Source organism: Scomber japonicus, chromosome 4 (genome assembly GCF_027409825.1).
Source record: "Scomber japonicus isolate fScoJap1 chromosome 4, fScoJap1.pri, whole genome shotgun sequence".
Classification (NCBI taxonomy): domain Eukaryota; kingdom Metazoa; phylum Chordata; class Actinopteri; order Scombriformes; family Scombridae; genus Scomber; species Scomber japonicus.
Window position 1 is genome coordinate 5,804,660 of NC_070581.1, and position 20,595 is coordinate 5,825,254.

At 39.2% G+C, this 20,595-nt stretch overlaps 1 protein-coding gene across 1 annotated transcript; it reads left to right on the forward strand.

The window, feature by feature from the left end:
- Nucleotides 1-1,887: 1,887 nt before the first annotated feature.
- slco4a1 (solute carrier organic anion transporter family, member 4A1) lies at nt 1,888-15,641 on the forward strand. Its single transcript, XM_053317657.1, has 11 exons — nt 1,888-2,734; nt 4,670-4,760; nt 5,065-5,186; nt 5,986-6,097; nt 6,658-6,812; nt 8,417-8,681; nt 10,576-10,738; nt 12,369-12,544; nt 13,815-13,879; nt 14,016-14,164; nt 15,471-15,641. The coding sequence occupies exons 1-11, from the start codon at nt 1,888-1,890 to the stop codon at nt 15,639-15,641; spliced, it is 2,316 nt and encodes a 771-aa protein (XP_053173632.1).
- The last annotated feature ends 4,954 nt before the right edge of the window (nt 15,642-20,595 follow it).

Below are 20,595 nucleotides of genomic sequence, written 5' to 3' on the forward strand. Positions count from 1 at the left end.
TCTATTGTTATGTACGGATGTTGCTTTCTTTTGTAGAGAGACGAGTAGTTCTCATCAGTGAAGTTGGAATAGAGAGCTGCTTTGGAGGCAGTGGTTTTAAAACACAAATGTTGGCTGGTGCAACTTGAAAGCAATTTTACTTCCATAAAACTTGATTATTTTGTAAGGGCATCATTGAGGTCAGGTGATGTATTGGGTTTGCTGGATGTCCTTGTTTTTGTTTTGTTTAACATGAAGCCAGTTAGATGTTGTTTTAGATAGATGATACATGTTAACTTGTAACCAATTTCATGAAAAATTTGGTCACGGATGAAGGACTCTTTTTTTTATTCTTCTTCTTTAAGTTGAACATTGTCACAGCTCATTATGCACAGTCTGTTAATGAGGCAAACATTAACATTAACAGCCCTAACTTGTGCTAAAATATAGTACAGAGGTCTCTACGCATAACATTCCTTATCTCTCACATCATCGTACACCCGTGTGTTGTGGTGCGTGTGCTCGTCACATACTTAGTTAATTAGTTGCTGTTGGATTGTTGAAGGGTTATCTATGAAGATTATCCAGCTTCTGTGTCAGCTTCTTACTGACAGCAGATGGTAGCAGAATAAGAGCCGTTGATGTACAGTGGACAACGTGTCAGTTCTCCAACTGTCACCAAAGTCATATCCAGCGTGAAAGGAATTAGTTACACACTGTAAAAAATACTGTTAGCAACATTAAGCAGCATCATTTTGTACTCTCTCATGTTCATGCCTAAATTTGCAATGATGAGTCAAAATGTATGGTTGTACAGTGTAATATTATGTGACTGTTTTGGAGTGATAATGTGATGATAATGTGGATATTATGTCTCAAGCTGCAGCAATTAGTCAAATGAAATTTAGTTCCACAACAGCCAGATCTGCACATCGTTTTTTTTACGATTGTGTTAATGAAAGCTGTGATCTCGCTGGAGCAGACAGAGCTTCTTACGGCTCATTAGCGGTGTGTGAGATTTGAAGATGTGTAGGTTTGTGTGTTTTTGTGCATCTTATGATCATTTTTTCTTTGTAGATTGTTTTGATAATTAAAATAGTTTGATGCTCCCAGCATGCCTGTAGGAGGATGAATCCACTTTAGATCATCTGTGGTTTTGTGCACAGGAGCCAAAAAGACTGATTTAATATCCAGTAGGTGTATGAGGTTGCATACCCTGGTATCCACGTACTGTATGTAGGCAGCAGCAAAGGTAGCAGCAGGCTACACATGTATTGGTGAGCACCAATGACAGATTCCACACTGTCAGTTTTCCAGAAAATCTGCTGTGTTGACATATTTGGAGTGATTCTCTGTGGATTGCATTGTTCTATAAAAAAAAAAAGGGCATGGGAGACTCGACTCGATTTTCACTCAATCTTGATGTATTTTAACAGCTGAGTCATCCATTCAGATTTTCATGCATCATTCATTCCGGCAACGATTAAAAGCTTTAGTGTGTTATTAAAAGTGATAAGTTCATATGAATTAATTCCGTCTCCCTCTGTGTTTTCTCTCCGCAGGACGCCATTACTCTAAGCCAATATGAAACAGTCCGTCCAAGCAGCACAACCTTGCACACATAGTTAAACAGGAACACCTGAAGAGCCTTAAAAACATTCAGCGCTGTGGACAGATGGAGCGCACAACACAAGCCAAGAACAGATAATTTTAGAGACAAGCCCAACTAAAACACGACAGCCCAGACCACAATGTATTTATTCACCCTGAGCCTCAGCTGATTCACATTCCCTGTTTTCTACCTTATGGTCGTGAACACTTATCACACATATCTCCCTCGTTCAAACACCTTCAACATCTAGCCTCTATCTGTGCCACCGGAGCCTTACAGTGCCCCTCAGAGGGGCGATGCCAATCTTGCTCAATGCCGATGCCTCCTTCAGCTCCAAGCAGGAGCTCCTGGACCTGCAGGACTGCCCTCTCAGCGGAGGTCCCTCTCTGGACACCCCCAGCCCTGTGGACTCTCAGACAGGTAGCCCCATAGGCTCAGGGCCTAGAAGCCCTGGCAGCTCTGGAGCTGATGGCCCTGTTCGGCCCCAAATTTTCACCGGGGCTTCAACACTCCCCGGGCAGCTATATGGGGTTCAAACAACACCCCATGCAGAGTCACCGATGGGGTTAAAGCTGATCTCCACGGACTCGGATCAGCTATGTGGCTGGGGGGCTCTGAAGCCCAAAGCTATCCAGGTTTTCAACACCCATCGTTGGGTGCTGTTCTTCCTGTGCGTTGCCTCTTTCCTCCAGGGAATGATAATCAACGGCTTCATTAACACAGTAGTCACCTCCATTGAGAGGCGCTTCGACCTGCGCAGCTACCAGGCCGGCCTCATCGCCAGCTCCTACGACATCGCCGCCTGCGTCTGCCTGGCCTTTGTCAGCTACTTCGGAGGGACGGGACACAAGCCTCGATGGTTGGGATGGGGGGTGCTGATCATGGCGGTAGGTTCTCTGGTGTTTGCCTTGCCACACTTCACCACACCCCCCTACCAGGTCAGCGTGCCTGAGCGAATAGGAATGTGCTCTACCAACCGTACCAGCCCATGCCGGGACAAGGAGGGAGGAGGATTGTCCAGCTACCGTTTTGTTTTCATGCTGGGACAGTTTCTACATGGCGTGGGTGCTACGCCTCTCTACACATTAGGAGTCACATACCTGGATGAGAACGTCAAATCCAACTATGCGCCTGTTTATATTGGTGAGTCACACTCAGTAATTCATCCAGTACAGCATATTACTGTTGGGTTTTGCTGTGTTCCAAATTTTCTGAAGTCAAAATAAAGTGGAACAATCTTTTTAAAGTCAAACTCGCAAATTGCAAATTAAACCATTTTAGAATTTATATTTAACATTATCTTAACATGCTGTAGACAGTTTTAGTCAGTCACACTTGTCTCAGGCAAATTTGCACAGCTGCAGCTAAAAGATATAGAAAGTGTGGTTTAGCAGAACAACAAAAAAGGAACTCCTGGCTGGTGTCTAGTTAGTTGTCTGGTTAACCAAAGATAATTTAAGCAAAGCAGATGTACCTCTCTGTGTAACTTCAGTGTTAGAAAACATAGAGAACATAGACAGTGATCTAAATGTTATTACTGTACAAAAACATCAACAGAGTGGTGAACCTTGAGACAGCAGGTAAATGGATTGCATAAATCTCCTCTTTTCAGGATGACATTATTTAAATGTATCACCTCTGAAACAGGACCTCCAGGTATCACAGCTGTTATTAGTGTAAATGCAGAGCTGTGATGTGTATGATCTGTGTCAAACATTGTCTGACACTCTTTACATAACTTTAGTTTCACCCTGTCATAAAAAAAGAAGAAAAAAACAGATATATATTATTTTTGGGGTTTTTTTGCCTTTGTTTGACAGTTTGTGACACAGAGGCTGACAGGAAACAAGGGGGGAGAGAAATAGGTTTGACATGCATGATGTTGCACGACTGTATTTAGCACAAATCTTCATTAAAACTATGTAGACTGTGGCATTTAATTCATACAAATTAAATGATTTTTTAATTGCAATATTGGTCATAATAATCACAATCAGATATTTACTCTAATCATTCAGTCCTACATTGATCTCACATTAGCTTTGCCAAATTGTCATATTAACCTATGTCCCGAGGGTTTAACTCAATATTTCATCAATATTACACCTGCTTAATATTCTCAACACTAACAAGTGGTTTAGAATACAGTATGAATGCTATAGGCTTGAGCTGGGTGTCTAGCAAGCTTCTGTTCATTCTCAGCTCATATTGACAGGACTTTCAGCCTCTGTATTCTAATTGTTTTCATAGTGTAGAATAATGAGAACACATTTGCAAATAGCAGGCCTTCTGCAATAGTCCATGCCATTAAATGATGTGCAAGTGATCATTTGGATTGTTTACATGAACGAGAACATAGAATACGAGGTGAATGGGTCGACTCACAATGACAGATGTGTTTTAATTTTTTTTTTTTTTTTTTTTCATTGTTTGGAAGTTTAATCAAAGTGTTTATGTTGTAATTTGGTTGAATGTGTGTTGTGTGTTCCCTCCACAATTAGACAAGGTACCATATGTGTCTCCCTAATGACACTCACTGTGTAATGATTCCAATTAGCAGCAGCCATCCAGAGGACAATCATAGCACTGTTTCTTCCTCTATTACTAAGAATAGTTTACATATGAAAGAGGTTATTGGGTAGAAATAATCGAATGGGCCCGTGCATACTTTTGCAAACGCAGGCATACAGTCAGTAATGATGCTGAATCTCTTGTGTTTCCATCAGTATTGATCAATGTCTCCTCCCCTGCAACTATGACCCTCTGTGGCTCCCATAACCACCACTCAGCATTCACTCTGTACATCAATAATAGTACAATTGTCAATAAATCATGCCTTGTCCCCTTTGCCCAAACAGCAGCAGACCACAGTGTGAGTCAAGCAACCAAACATATCAAGCTCCTTTTTATTTATTTATAAAACATTAACTTTTATTTTTTGGACAAACAGGCCTGCAAATAACAATGGGACCCTTTTAACCTGTGCGACAGGAAGTGGCGAGAGGGAAACGGGAAGTAGTCGTTGTACTGACACACCCATGTCCTCTCTCTGTGTCTGTGGTCTGTCTCCGTCTCCAGGGATCTTTTACACAGCGGCCATTGTGGGTCCGGCAGCGGGCTACCTGCTGGGAGGCTATTTCCTCAACATTTACACTGAGATCCACCTGACGTGAGTCTGTTTTTTGAGGACAGAATGGACTTGAATAGACTAGAGAAGTTTAGAATAACACAGAATTTAGTAGAATATGTATAAACTCATGAACTACAACAGGCCAGAAGACTGTTGAATGGAATCAAGTAGCAAAATGTAAAATAGAACTGTATAAAATAGATAGAACAGAATTGAAACATGTAGGACAGAATAGAAGAGAAAAATTCATACAGCAGATATGTCATTGTCGAGTGTTTAGTGGTCAATGTTAGTGAATGTCAAGTGATTCATACAGTGTGTGTGTATGTATGTGTTATCACAGGACAGACGTTACTCCAGAGAACCCTCTGTGGGTCGGGGCTTGGTGGATCGGCTTCCTGGCAGGAGGAGCAGCAGCTCTGCTGGTAGCATTCCCGATCCTGGGCTACCCACGACAGCTACCAGGTACCACTCTGCATGTGTGCAAAACACCCACCCACACACACACTATTATATTATATTTGTACTCTGACAATGAGACTTTTTTCGGAAATGACAGTAGTTACAGTAAGAGGTTAGGGAAAACAGAAGATGTAGGTCATGTCAAGATGTACTTTTCATTTGCCTAGCAGCTACTTCTTCATGTAACTACAGCTACATACAGCAATGTGTACCTGGTGTCCCCATTCATCAACCCTTGCCCCTAAACTACTACTACAAAACAAATTGAATAGACCTATATTGTAGGTTATGTCGTTGTGTGGAATGTTGCTCAAAAAGATTGATGATTTCAATGTAAATTAGCAATGAACCATCTACTGCAAAGATTTGACTTGATACCTAGAAAAGATGTCAATGAAGACCCAACACCCTTTATGCACCATGTACTCAAAAATCAATTGATACTTACATTCATATAATGTTAAATAACCCAATCATGTACTTATCGTAGACAAACGTTACCTCGATCCTCTCTTACATACCAATGTTATCGACTGATTATTCAAACACTAACTAACTTTTACATTGTCATCATTTTCCAAGGAAACCTTATTATCAAATACTTCCCAGACTGGTCAGGCCTTGTGTCCTGCAGACCTTCTGATTCACTCTTTTCATAACCAAAACATCTAAACACCCAGTGTCTATAATTGTAGTGCTTTTGAAAAGTAACCATGGAGTGATGATCAGACATCAGTTGGAAAATCAATGATTTAATTTAACATTTCTTCACTGCTCACTTGCTCCTCGCATCTCCTTGCAGGCTCTCAGGAGTACGTGGCCATGCGGGTGTCTGAGGCCCACCAGCTTAAAGATGGCAGCCACACCACAGCCTCAGACCCTCAGTTTGGGAAATCAGTCAAAGACATGCCAAGGTAGAGCAATCACTGTGTATTCTACTAATGAATTAAGGCAGGCGGCACACTCATGTACTTTTGCCTGATAACGTCAGGAACAAAAATCCTTCCATCAACAATTACAAATATAAAATACAAACTACAAACTCAACAACCACAGTGTGATTTCATCTCTCCAGCGCAGGGGATTACGGAGATAGGGTGTAACAATAATCACAACATATTATGTAACATGAGATAGAGTGTAACAATAACTTTGGACGTAGCACAGTGTTTATCTTTGCTATGTTAGAAATGTCTTCAGGCTTTTGAGATTAGTGCAGACTGGCTTAATTAAAAAGGACAGTTATTAACGCCCTCTGCTTTCTTCTGCTCTCTCTCTGACCCTTTCAGGTTCACTTTCATTACAGAACTACAAAGATGGAATATGACAACAAATAGTTGAACATCATACCTACCAATTTCTGTGGCAATTTTAGGAAAATTTACAAAAGCATATCCTATTGAGGAAACATGTCAACATGAAGAAGAAGAAAAATAACCACTCTCCGTTTGTCTTTTTCACTTTGCCTTTCTAGATCTGTGCTGCTCCTTTTAAAGAATCCCACCTTTCTGTTTTTGTGCTTGGCTGGGGCTACTGAGGCCACCCTCATCGCTGGCATGTCCACGTTTGGTCCAAAGTTCTTGGAGTCACAGTTCAGTCTCAGTGCGTCAGAGGCTGCTACATGGTTTGGTGAGTGACCAGAAAAAAAATCAAATCATATGATGGATTTTGTGTCAACCTAAAAGATCAGTCAAATTGTCAAATTGTTCATACTTACAAAGCTGCTTTAGCTCTGTATTATTCTTATTACTCATTCATTGTTACAGTCATAACTGGACTCTGAGCTGTCCAATGGGGATACTGGAGAAATAAATTATCTAGTCTAGAATTCAACACCTTCTCACTATTTTATGTAATCAAACCATGCTAATAGTTGTATTTGACTGTATTTCTATTGATGGCATTTAAACAAACACAAAATAACTTTATCAAGTGGGGATGGAAAAAATGAAATTCCTCTTGGAATGGGATATACTCTTCGGGGTGGTCACAAATCCACTCCGTCCTGTTTTTGCAGCACTACAGTTGTAGCACTACAGTATACTCCAAAGTAAGGTTCATTTTACAAGCCTTAATGCTCAATTTTTTTGTCAGATCCTATCTTCTTTTGTTGATGGTTCACATTCATGTGTGGACTCTTAAAAATGTAATGTGAACACAGTATCTCATCACTTCCAACTCAGAACTCAATGCACCAACCTTTTCTTTTCCCTGTCCGTTCACTCCTGGACACTCTCACCACTTGGCTGGCTAATTAGTAAGCATCTTCAGGCTTATGACCTCAGGACATGACAGTGATAAAACTGCTGCCAACTAGTCCCAGCTGGAGTAGATGGGAGCTGAGCAAGGCTTCTGTGGGCCAGATGACCCACTACAGTATTGCCCTGTTTAAACCTGGCATTAACACGCATCTTGGGTGATCTGACAACAAGTGGACAGCTCTAAAAAGCTCTAAACAACCACTTGCCAAGGTGGTCTGGAACACATTTGACCACATATCTTTTGTACTGTAAACACTAATGTGTCCTGATGCGTCCCTGGAAAGGACGGAACAGGAAAATATGTCATCAATGCAGGACATGGCGGTTGTTTGTGACAAGAAAATGGAATATGTTATCTTTTAACTTTATGTCTACGCAGAAGGTGGGAATGTGTTGTTTTGTGTAGATCAACATCTGCTGCAATATAACATATAAAATGATGGAGCCCTCATATCTAGCAAAATATAGTCTTACAAACACTAGCCACTGTTTGTGGCCATAGAAGCATCAATTAGAACAGTTGTTCCTCATAGTCCCACAATCAGATGTCATGTTATTAACATAAATGGTCATGTTGACTGTCAGAATGTGTTGGTATTTGTGTTTTTCTGTCTATTTCTATCGGTTTTCATATGAACTTCTTTAATTTTATCAAGGATTAGGACATTTTTATAATCCATAAAACCGTTTCCAGACTGTTTGGGGAAAGATTCATTGTCATACCACCAGATGCCTGAATAAGTTTCAGTAAATCAAACAGAAACAACATGAGTCCAGTCTTCTTAGACATGGACATATATTTGCTCAAGCTCATTATAACCCCCAACCATAATCCAAATTATATTATTGATAAAATGATGTCAATAATGTTAATTCATGTTGACAATAAATCCCTTATCTGACACATAACACATGTGTTGTATCTATCAGCCTGACTACATGTGACTGTATGCTACTCTTCACCCTTCTCAGGATACATGGTGGTACCAGCAGGAGGCGGTGGCACCTTCCTTGGCGGCTATATCGTTAAGAGATTGAACCTGCGCTGTCGAGGCATCATCCGCTTCTGCATGATGTGTGCAATTGTCAGCCTAGTCACCATTTTCATCTTTCTCATCCACTGCCCCAATGTGCCCATGGCTGGTGTCACAGCACCATACCAGTCCAGTCCAGCGCACCAACTGGATCAGTACAAACATCTGTATGACAAGCCCAGCAAGCTACGCCTTAGAAACAGGTGGGAATGTCTTCTTTATGTTTTATAACACCCGTTGTAAATCATTATAGTCAATAATATTAGACCATTTTGTTGTGCCAAAGAAATTCCTTTTTCAGGATTCCCATTACGAGAAGTGGTGATACAGACATTCATGGTCCCCAAAGGATGAAACCTAATTTGACATTGATTATTTCCTTACTTTACATCGAGCACCAGCAACACTTGTAGCATACAGAATAACTATTGTTAGACCAATGCGTTTCAGTTTGCAGCCTTCATCAGTGTCATCCAACCACAAAGTGGCTCTGATGAAGGCTACTATCTCAAATGTTGTTCTGTATACTACAAGTGTTACTGGAGCTTTGACCTTTTTAGACATTTTTCCCCTTTTCCATGCACCTTGGAAGTGGGAGAAGTACTGCCAGAAACCTCCACTGTGCTTTACCTCTAGTGCCACCATGAGGTTGGGGGAATTAAGAGAATTATCTGTGGTACATTAATTTATATTCCCAGAAGATACATACTAATGACTTTAGACTTAATTATTCCGGGGTTGTATTACTTTACCTCTAGCCCCTCTACCAGGGCAAATTCTTCACCTATCCACCCTAACCTCTATTATATATACTACTACTACTACTTTTTTTTCCTTTTCCTTGCACTATAATTACCAATGTACATTTATTTTGCAGCAGACATAGCAGCTGTTCATTCATTATAGAGGGCATTCACAAGATGTGACTCCATCAAAACAGTGTCTGTCTCATTGGCTGTGTGATGCTATCATACAAGTCTACACAGCAGTGGAAGTGGATCCTCCGCAGGCCATCCGGGTGCACAACATGAGAGCTTTATCATCATTCACGGCTCTCTGTAGAGGGATGGCGGCGGTAGACCCTTTCATTAGTTTGTATGCGTGTGATGAGTTTGAGTCCTCCCTGACTCATTCAGTTTTAACATGCTAAATGGCAGATGACACATTGTCAAATCTAGCGCTTTTACACACATGTCAAACAGTGTGCCTCTAATCCTGTCATCACGGATTAGTAGGCTGCATGGGGAACCATTAGGGGAACTAATCAATGTCTCACCCTTCTGCAGCAGCAGTACTGTGTGGAGTGAGTGTACAGTAATATCACTCAGCCCCTTTTCCACACTGGGCTGGCATGGTGTTAACCATGGCACAGCCGGTACCTCTCTGTCTTATTATGCTTCACATTTATGAGTTGTGAACTGATGTATGTTATCTGTTACCATTCAGAGTGCATTTGCGAAAGGGGCGTTAGTTACATATTGTAACTGCAAATTTCTATGTATAGTTTTTTGGGAGAAGAAATCAGGTCCCACTGGGAACCACTGGACTAAACTAGCTAACTCTATATATAGTTGTTGAAACTAGCTCCACCTCCAACAGCTACAACATCATACTTCATGTACATTTTGCTGCTAATTGTGTTGGACTTGTAAAGTTGTATTTTTACATCGCTGTTTTGGTACTGTTTTGGTACTGTTTTGGTAAAGGATCTAAATACTTCCTCCACAACTGGCTAGTTCTCGGGTTACCACACTGAAGAACACACTAAATCAATGAGGGGAAGTAGAAGATGTTGTTTATTCTGTGTGTGCTGCCGTTTCAGGTAGTCTAGAACACATATCTCTATCTCTATCTCATTAAACAAACAGAAGGTCATAAACTGGTACAACCAGCTTTTTCATCTCATCATACAATGTACGGATCATTTGTATATGTAAACTTGAAGTTCAGTCACAGTTCAGTAAATTAAACCTCTATGTAGTCAAAGCAATAACACTCCTTTTCTCTTCCTTCTTCATCCTTTTATTCTGTTCTTTGGCTGTCTTTTCTTCGTCGCTTCCATCCCTCTCACTTCTGTCTTTGTCCCCATGTCTGCAGCTCTTCTTTAGAGGAGGACCTGACAGTCAGCTGTAATGCTGGCTGTGGCTGTGTCAGAGAGCTGTACAACCCAGTGTGTGGGGCGGATGGTGTGATGTATTACTCTCCCTGCCACGCTGGCTGCACCTCTATCAACCACACTGAGCGCTCCACTGGCAAACAGGTACAGTACACCCACTGTTCCTGTCATTGCACTCTGACTCGAGGCAAATTTAGATTTGATTTAAGGGTCGGGGGAAGTGTTTCAAGGTGCTGAAGAGTAATTCCAAGTAAAAGCCATCGATAGAAAGCCTGTAAATACAGCTGACGGCATTATGTTCGATATGGTACCATATATGCATTCCTGATTACTGGTTTCCTCAACCCATATTTCAAGCTCAGTAGCTGAAAACATACACTCTTCTACAGTGTGTAGGCTGTAGGATGAGCGGATGTTGCAAGACGTGCCAAACATCCTAGCATCAGACAAAGCAGTGTATTTAAAATGAACTCATATCCAGTTATGGCCATTTACAGTGTTAATAAAAACTGAAAATGCTAAATACTGCAGTAGAGGCACTGATATGCAGAAGCTTTTTTTGAGCAAAATCAAATGTATTTGAGGCATATCAGTTTTTCATAATAATATTAGTCTGTACTCTCACATGACTACTCTTAAATGTGGTTGTTTCTCCATGTGAGGGAAATTGGAAATGATAGCTCACATCGGAATAGTTGAATTGCAATGCACAGTGACTAAATGGAAATTACATAAACAATCAATATATGTGTGTATTGATAATTGTTGGTTAGATTTATTAATCTAACTCATTACAGATACTCTGATGACATTAATAGCAGTAATTAACCATTTCAATAGGATATTTTATAGATGCAAAGCTGTAAGGAAAAGTGATAGAAAAACTCAACATGCATAAAAGATGTTTTGTGATAATGGAGAGCTCTGTATGTGTCTCTGCCTACTGCAGCCATGAAGATTATGGTTTTTTGTGCTTTCTATAATGTTATATGGAAAGGTGGCGACACGCCTGCAACACTGGAGTCAGCAGGGCCAACCGTCTGAAAGTAACTTTACTGCCTGCCTGTATAACATAGCTGCTCGTCATGCAGCACTGTATTACTCACCGTCACCCTCCCTCTGCTCTGATAATCCAAATAAAGTTCAGCTCTTCTATATTAAAACACCAGTTTATTAAGACTGAAAAATAAAACCTGGGGCTAGGCTCAAAATATGATCTGCCTTAAAGACACCACAGAATTTAAAGGACTAGTGTGTAAGATTTAGTTCCATCTAGTGGTGACGTTGCAGATTGCAAACAACTGAATACATCTCCCCTCCTCCCCGCCTTCTAAACATGTAGGTGAACCTATGGTGATTGCAAAAGTAACTCTTTAGAACCAGTGTTTGAATTATTTGTTCTGGGCTATAGCAAGATGTCAGGCTCTTCATCTATAGATATAACAGGCTCATTATAAGCTAACAGAAATACAATTATTCTTATTTTCAGGTGATTATAAACTATTTGACACATACTTACACCCAGGCTCTGTGTTGTTGAGTCTGACCTTTTTTGTTGTATGCCACCCAAGTCTCAAAGGTTTGCAAGGAAAATGCTAGATCAACCTTTCACAGTCAGACCAAATCTGTCTAAGTAGCAGAATGCAAAAGCAGACACACAGTAACACTACAAGTTGATGAACCTGAACCTGCATACAGTAAATATGCACATTAATGAGGCAGAATATTTTCTCAAACCTACTTTCTTTCCTGTGTTTTTGTTTTTTTACTGTAGGTGTACTCTGGATGTAGTTGTGTGGTGGGTAATGTGTCCTGGGGCGAGGAGGGCTTCGCTCTGACAGGGAAGTGCGGGAGCACATGCCACCACATGCCAGCCTTCCTCTCGTTCCTCTTCATCATCATCTCCTTCACCTTTCTCTGTAGCATCCCAGCACTCACTGCCACTCTCAGGTGAGTGGTCAGAGTAAAATCGAAAAAATGCCTGTACTATAGATTGTCGTTGACTAAACAGTAAAAATACTACTCACTCACTATTGTTACCATTTAATAGAGCTAATATTACATTAATGGTGTTGCTTTTTGGTTGTTTTTAGTTTTTCACTACACATAACCAGCTATTAACTGTCTCTTCATATTGAAAAATTAGGATAACTGTCCAATTACAATTGGGTCACTTATAAAACCTGTCCTGGGCTTCATCTCTGTCAAATTCAATGTTTTCAACCTCCAATTTACAACAATATAGGCCTAACACTGATGGTGCAGTGCTGTGAAAAATTGAAAATCTAACTATAAAGCAAGAAATCTCTGTCTGTATTTATGTATGTGGTGTATCTCGAGAAGTGTTCATCCAATCTACTTCACACTTGGAGTAGATCGCTGCAGTGTCGAATCTGATGCAATTTGGACACACGACACAATCAATATTAATAAACTTTGAATAAACAAGTGAACAGTGAGCCGCTCCGCTCTGCAGCAGCAGGGCTTCTGAACTCTGACTGTGTCAGCCAGCAGTAAATAGACAGACTGGTGAGAAGAGACAGTGATGGAAAGCTTTCTTTGAGACAGAGAAAGCCCATAAATAACAGAAATAAAACATTACTCTTTGAATGTTAAGTTCTAAAGTACAAAAAAACAACCACCAAACTCTCAACAGCTGATTTACTGTGGAGAAAGACTCTCAGACTCTCTTTTTTATGTTTAATTTTCCTCTTCTGCATTTCTACTTTTCATTCATGCATTATATCCAACTAATGCTGCAGTAAATACATAAGATAAAGGGAAAACTGTCATTTTTTTGCTAATGTGTGAACGCTGTGTCAGAGAGCAAGAGTGAGAAAGAGAGCAATCAGCCCATGAATATTATCTGTAATGTTATCTACACTGTCTACAATCCTTTTATCTATGAAGAAGAAATTCCGAAAACTATAATCTAGGATCCTTCCACTGTAGCTGTAGGTGAAACCATTTATAGCATGCTGTGAAAATGCTACACATCAGTCACTCTCTTTGCTGCAGAAGGAAAGAATCCTGTGGGATCATCACCACTCATGTTGTCTGGTAACAACAGCTCAGGAATGATCCCAGTGGATGGTTTGTGACAGCAAAAACAATGCACTAAATGCAGCTCAGGAAAAGTGTCAAACTGTTATGTAATGAAGTCTGAGATATCAGTATGCCTTCATATCTGACCACTGCTGTCTGTGCTGTGTTTGTGTAGGTGTGTGCCAGACAGCCAGAGATCCTTTGGACTTGGCATTCAGTGGATTGTGGTGCGCACACTTGGTAGGCAAACAGGATTTTTTTCTCACAAAGTTTACTTTTAACATCTCAATCACCCATTGTTAATTCTCTCATTTAAACATCATTCTTACCAATGCAGATGCCATGATCTAATATGTGTGTAATTGCTTCCTCACAGGTGGTATTCCAGGACCTATAGCTTTTGGCTCTGTGATTGACATCTCCTGCTTACTGTGGCAGGATCAGTGTGGTGAGCAGGGCTCCTGCTACCTCTATCAGAATTCAGCCATGAGCCGGTACACACTAGTAGCTGGCATCATATATAAGGTAATAGTAATACACTATAATCTCACATTCAGGCTCCAGAGCCTAGTTTGTATACAAAATGATGCTGGTGGGGTACAGAAGTCACTGTATGCTCAACATATACATTTATTCATGGAAGAGTTGGCAAACGAAATTCATGGGATTTCTTATTTCGATACAATTTATGGATGTTCAAAATAGTTTTGATTTTAACTTTATTTTTTTACCATAGTGAGTGTAGTTGACGCATGTTTTGGCAGCACTCAGGACTCAACATACAATCATACATGTTACACATGTAAAAGACCACATGAACAGCTGTACTGATTAAAATAGAAGTATATCTGTTCCATCAGGCATATTTGAAATGGACAAATTAACCTGAAACAGGGCCTGTGTTGACCAGCTGTTAGAAAAGAAAATGTAGTATGCTTGATACAGGAGGTGATTAGCTTAGCTTAGCATAAAGACTGGAAGCAAGGGGGAAACTACTAGCCTGGTTCTCTCCAAAGTATAAAAATATACTGGCAAATATATCAAAAATGATTTGTTTCTTTAGTCTGAAAACACAAACAGAAACATAAAAATGAGAATCTGTGGTTTTAGGTGTTGTAATTAGTGCTTTGTGAACAGTGGCTGGGTGCAGTGACTTACTAAAGGTTACTGAGTTACAGAATGTAATGCATGTAAATCCACAATAGTTCAGTTCTGGACCAGCAAGACAAGCTATTTATGTGTTTCCAGTCTTAATACTGGCTACATGTATGTGCGTAGTGATATCAGTCTATTCATCTTACTCTTTGTAAGAAAGCAAATAGGTGTATTTCTAAAATTATAAAAAAGATGAACAATTAAACTATACCTGTACCTAAGGTCTGTCACAATAACTTATTTGTTGGAGGATATATTGTCTCAGAAATAATCCTGATGAATGATGTTATTGTTATTTGAAAATCATTTTATACCACTGATATAATGATAATATAATAGTATAATAATGCAAAGGGGGGTGGGATTGGAGAGTGGGTGCTAAACTTCTGTAAAAACAGAGACTGTCATTATGGTTGGGGACAGAATTATTTACCTTTAATTCTTCTACAGTCTCCACTCAGCACATACACAGTGAGGAATGGAGGACACTACTTGTTTAGCCAATGTGACATGAATAGCCTCTTAGCTGCTAATGTGAAGTGTGGCAATATTGAGGTCAAGAAATGATCAAGGTCCAGTCCATGTATCATACGATAAGTCGATTTATAGACATGATGATGTTAATAATTACGTTATGCATTAGACAATACACTTTAATCGTCGTCCTCCTCTCCAGGTTTTGGGGACAATCTTTTTCCTGTTAGCCAGCATCCTGTACCAGCCGCCCCCAGAGTCGCCTCAAAGCAGCTGCGAAAGCACAGACCACGGAGTAGGAGACATGAGCGACCTACCCGTGAAAGACCTGCCCGAAGACGGCGTCATCGTCAACCCACACGCCAGGTTATGACGTCAGAGATCCTCGGCTGCTGAGTCTCTGAGTGCACGTGTGTGAGCGCTGCTTAATGCAGAATGTGTGAATGTGTGTGTTGGTGGTGATGGAATGGGTGCTTCCTTTATGCCAACAGCCTTTCCTCAGCCATAATGCCACCTCCCTCCCCCTTCCAACATACACATGCGTGCGTGCAAACACATGCAATCACAATGATGGACAAAGTAAATCCAGACACACAAATTACAAACTCAAAAACGACCCACGATGCCTTCATGCACATTTACACACACACACAGTCACAGTCACACACATACATACACACACAAAACTTTCAACTTTTAACATGCTGCTCTCTGGAAAGAAAATCCTGCCGTGACCGCATGTGTGTGCATGTGTTTGCATCTGAGTGTATGATTCACAGGACGGTGCAACATTTCTACAAATATTGTCAAATGTCAGATAAGTTCAATTGACTTTTTAGAATGTATGCCTGATGACATTTTTGTTTCATGTTTTATGCCGTTTTCCTTTAACAGACAACAAAACAGCTGTGACTTATATGGTGTATATTATATATACCATGTGAATGAAGCATTTACCATGTGGAAAAAACGACATTTACAGTGTATCTTCTTTTCCCATCACTAGGAGATAGTTTTATTTTCTACCCACAGATAAAGCCATGGTCTTATATACTGTACAAGATCTCCAGGCCAGTAATAACAAAGCCAAATCATTTTTTCATATCATATGTCATATTTTAAGTAGAGTATCTTAAGGCACTTATATTAATATAATGTGCACATTATTGCTCACAGTAAAGCTGCACAAATATTTTCAATTAGATTTGAATTAATTAAAGCACTTGCATTTTTCATAGCTACTGGAACACATGTATCAGCAGTCATTGGCTTGTATTTAAAGGTAGTAATACAGAAAGGAAGAAAACCACAATGATGTTGTGTGATATATCTATATGAAATATATTTATATAAACACACAAACATTGGTTGGATTGAGAGTTTAGTATTAAGAGCTTTGTAGCTTCTTCTCCATAGAAATCGCATAGCTGCACTTTAAAAAGAAAAAGCACTGAAAAGCTTGGGAAAATGATAAGCATTTTTTTTAACAAGGCACATTTTTGCAGAGAAATAATTTCATTCCTATATAGGATTGCTGCGAACAGTGCATTCGCTCACAGGGGTGAAGTATACGTGCAAAATTGTTGCCTCACATTCAGTTTCATGCTTCAAATTGGGAAGACATTTGAGGGAACAGGAACCGGAGAGTCCAAAATAGAGGAATCTACAGCTTGAGTTGCACCATCCACTTTTATTTAATCCTCCTCTGTTTGAGTATAAATTTCTCCACAAATCAAGCACAGTGATGTAGTGACTACTCGCAAGGCTAAGTAACCAAATGCAGCTAGCCAGCTAAAGTTATAAATGAAAATAAACCGCAAACACACTAGCTAACCAGAAACATGCTAATGCTAGCCAGTCACAATAGCTTGTCCACTTTCTCTGTGTTGTTTACTCCTGGTGTTTTGTTCTCAGGATTGTACATCATTTAATTCAGTAAAGTTATTGAAGAGAGAAGAAAAATCTAGTCACCAATTTCTGTCTCATAACTGTCTGTGAACCATGTCTCTGTTGTGGAGCACTTTATACTTCAACAAGATGGCGTTGCAACACAGCCAATAAGCTATGATTGCTTCCTCCTGTTGGACTCTCTGCTCTATCAAAGATCAGCACTGTGAGCCCAAACTTGCTATTAGCAACGCACATTTGTGTGTCAAAGTTCACAAGGTTGACATTTGCGCTTATTTGATTAGAGAAACCATAAAAATGAAGCTTCACCGTAGTGAGTTCTGGCATGACCAAGCCTTCAAACGGGTTATTTGAGGAAGGAGGCCTAGCTTGTAAATTTGAAGTGAATAAAATGTTGGCACTGTACCTTTCTGCAAACCACGGATACATTGAATCTCTGAGTTTCATTATGTTTAATACATATCACATAAAAAATTCTACAATGTGTATCAAACGTGAGGTGTTATCTATACAAGCTCACATCCATGTTAGCAGGAAGTTGGTTGGGTGGTTAGCTAGAAAAGTACAAAAGCATCAAAGTAGCTGCTTAAGACCACTGCTCAGGTCTAGTTTCAACCGACAAAACCAGACGTCAGAACATTTGCAGCCATTTTACTGGCAAGAAAACCAGGTGTTTTAACCCAAACGATTATCTTTACCTAACCTTAACCATGTGGTTTTTGTGCCTAAACCTAACCAGACTTTAACCTCAGCGTAGTCTCACCATAAAACGTAATTATTCACGTGAAAACGACCATTTTATGCGGTTACATCAGAATAAAAAACTTAAAATGTGATCAGGATTGAAATGCAGAGATTCAACATATCCATGGCGTTACAGCCAATGACATAATAACAACTGATAACGTAATATCGGCCAATAACATGATCATTTTGCCCGTTTTAAATGTAATAGAGCAGATAAAGTAATAACTTGCCATTAATGTAATGAACATTTTTGAACCAATAACGTAATAACTTTTTTAAGTTTAAGTATTACTTTATTGGCTTTATTGGCTCTTTGTTCATTGATTAGGTTAAAAAAACAAGAAACCTTCTATGGCATTTAGTCTTACTATTGTTTCTTTCTAATATGTGCTTTAAGACCTGACCAAACACATACAAAACATACAAATAGCTTGTTACATTGTTATTACGTTATTGGCTTTATTACATTAAAACGTTATCAGCCATTATTACGTTATTGGCTGGTACATGGTTTGCATAAACATAAATGCAAATGTTATATTATTATATATTACGACAACTGGGTTGATGGATGACACACATTTGGGCTGACATGCAGTACAACAAATCAGCAGATACTTGGACCTAATTATCATAGTTCTGTGAGTCCACAGATGTGCCAAAGCAGCTTTGCCTAACAACTCTTGTATTTGATTTTTTTAATCACTTACTTTATTTATGCAAATTATTTATTTATAGTATTCCAGCACTTATATTTGGTTTTTTTGTATTTAGTGTGCATTGATGATATATAAAAAAAGGAATGCTGCCCCGGCTCTCCTCCTGCCATCCTTTGTCCATATAAAAAACTCCTTGTCTTGTACTTTTTATGTGGAAACACAAGTTGACAACCTACTTTCTGTTGCCTGTGTTGTTGTCATGTACTTTGCTCATGTAAGAATTGACCTTGACATGCTCCAGCTAATGCTGAGGGGTTTGATCTCCATGTGAATGTGTGAATGCAGTCCTTTGAGGAGTGCTTTCCAGTCAATCCCCATCCTCCCGAGCTTTGATGAACCACTCTGTAAATTGATTTTTATTCTTTTTTAATTTTGTTTTTGGTACTGTATGTTTAAAAAAAAGAAAGAAAAAGAAGAAACAGTGGACCTGAAATTAATTATCTTTGTATGGGATGATTTAAAGATGTCAAGTGTTTTCTAATTACAGAAGCTTGAACAGCGGATCATTTTTTGTGTGTCTCTTTTTATCATGTTGTGTGCATCTGTGTGATCTTGAGAACAAAACTGATGGGTTCTATGGGTTCAAGCCCACAAAAATTATTTCCTTCCTTTGTTCCAATTATTAACATGATAATATAAGCATAAATAGAACATGTCATAGCTTCAATCAAATGTTGGGTCAAGTTGATACAGAATAGATAAAGAAAACTGTTATCATGCACTGGAAAAAGTTTCGTTTTTATTACTGATATTAAAGTGTTATGTAAAGAAGAAATCATTTGCTAAAAAGTCTATTTAAATGGATGACATGTTCTATACTTTAATGGTCAATAATAATCTCACTCCCTGCCCTGTTCTATAGCTTGGATCATTGCCCATCTAAATTGGCCACAATATTGCCTCGTCTACCAGCAACCTAATAATACTCAGAAACAAGGGAAGACTGGATGCAGAGGATGCGTTTCCATGGCTACCGTCAGATCACGACTTGTTAAGTTCCACGGTCTCTCCTTGAGTCTCGGGCTGACATGTTTTATGAAGCCTGTCTTCGACTCACACACACACAGAACAGTGATCACCACAAACACACAGGCACCATTAACACATGCACTCTCTCGCTCTGTCTCTCTCTCTTCTTCTACACGACAGAAGAAGAATCTCTCAAATCTTTCAATTCAAATGTGCTTTAATTAGCCAGTGATGAACAGTTTTGCTACACCGTGCAATTCAACGTAAGTATAAATATTCAAAAATGTAATAAACAAGAGTCCATGTAGTCATTGCAAACTAGGTCAAACTATGAATGTAGTAGTAGTAGAAGTAAAAATTGGGATCAAGTGTAAATAATCAAGTTAATTACAATACTGAAATAAATGTACTAAGTTATATTCCATCACTGCTCTACAAAAGTAGCCCTTTATACTTCTAATCCACTACATTTAAGAGGTCAATATCATACTTTTATCTACACTCCATTCATTTAGCAGCTGTAGTTAGTAATTACTTTATAGTGTTAAGATTTTACACTCACAACTTATGATGAGCTTATAAAATGTGACTAATTTAACTACCCAGCAGTGAATGATATAGTCTAAATTAACATAGCCTCAGCCATATAACAGTAAAAATGCTTACATACATCAGTAAAAAAGATATAAGTATAAAAGGTATAACACTGATTATTTTGTAACATTTTAACATTATACTTTTACTTGCAACTTATAAGTATTTTATATTGCAGCATTATTACATTTACTGATGTGAATACTTCTTCCACTGAAAATGTTAAGTTCTTAGATTGTCAAAAATTTGAATTCGAAGTGTGTTAATTTAAAGAGAACACTTAATGTCTTGAGGGTTTTCTTTTATGAAAACTGCTCATTTCCCTCATACAAAAAAAAACTGTTGTCTTCATTACCCAGTCCCAACCACTAGATGGAGCCAAGTCCTAGT

Excerpts from the sequence above, each read along its gene's own strand:
- slco4a1 (XM_053317657.1), top strand. The coding sequence starts at position 1,888 with ATGCCAATCTTGCTCAATGCCGATGCCTCCTTCAGCTCCAAGCAGGAG. Across the intron at positions 6,813-8,416 it reads AGAGGCTGCTACATGGTTTG|GATACATGGTGGTACCAGCA; the intron begins GTGAGTGACCAG and ends CACCCTTCTCAG. Across the intron at positions 14,165-15,470 it reads TAGCTGGCATCATATATAAG|GTTTTGGGGACAATCTTTTT; the intron begins GTAATAGTAATA and ends CCTCCTCTCCAG.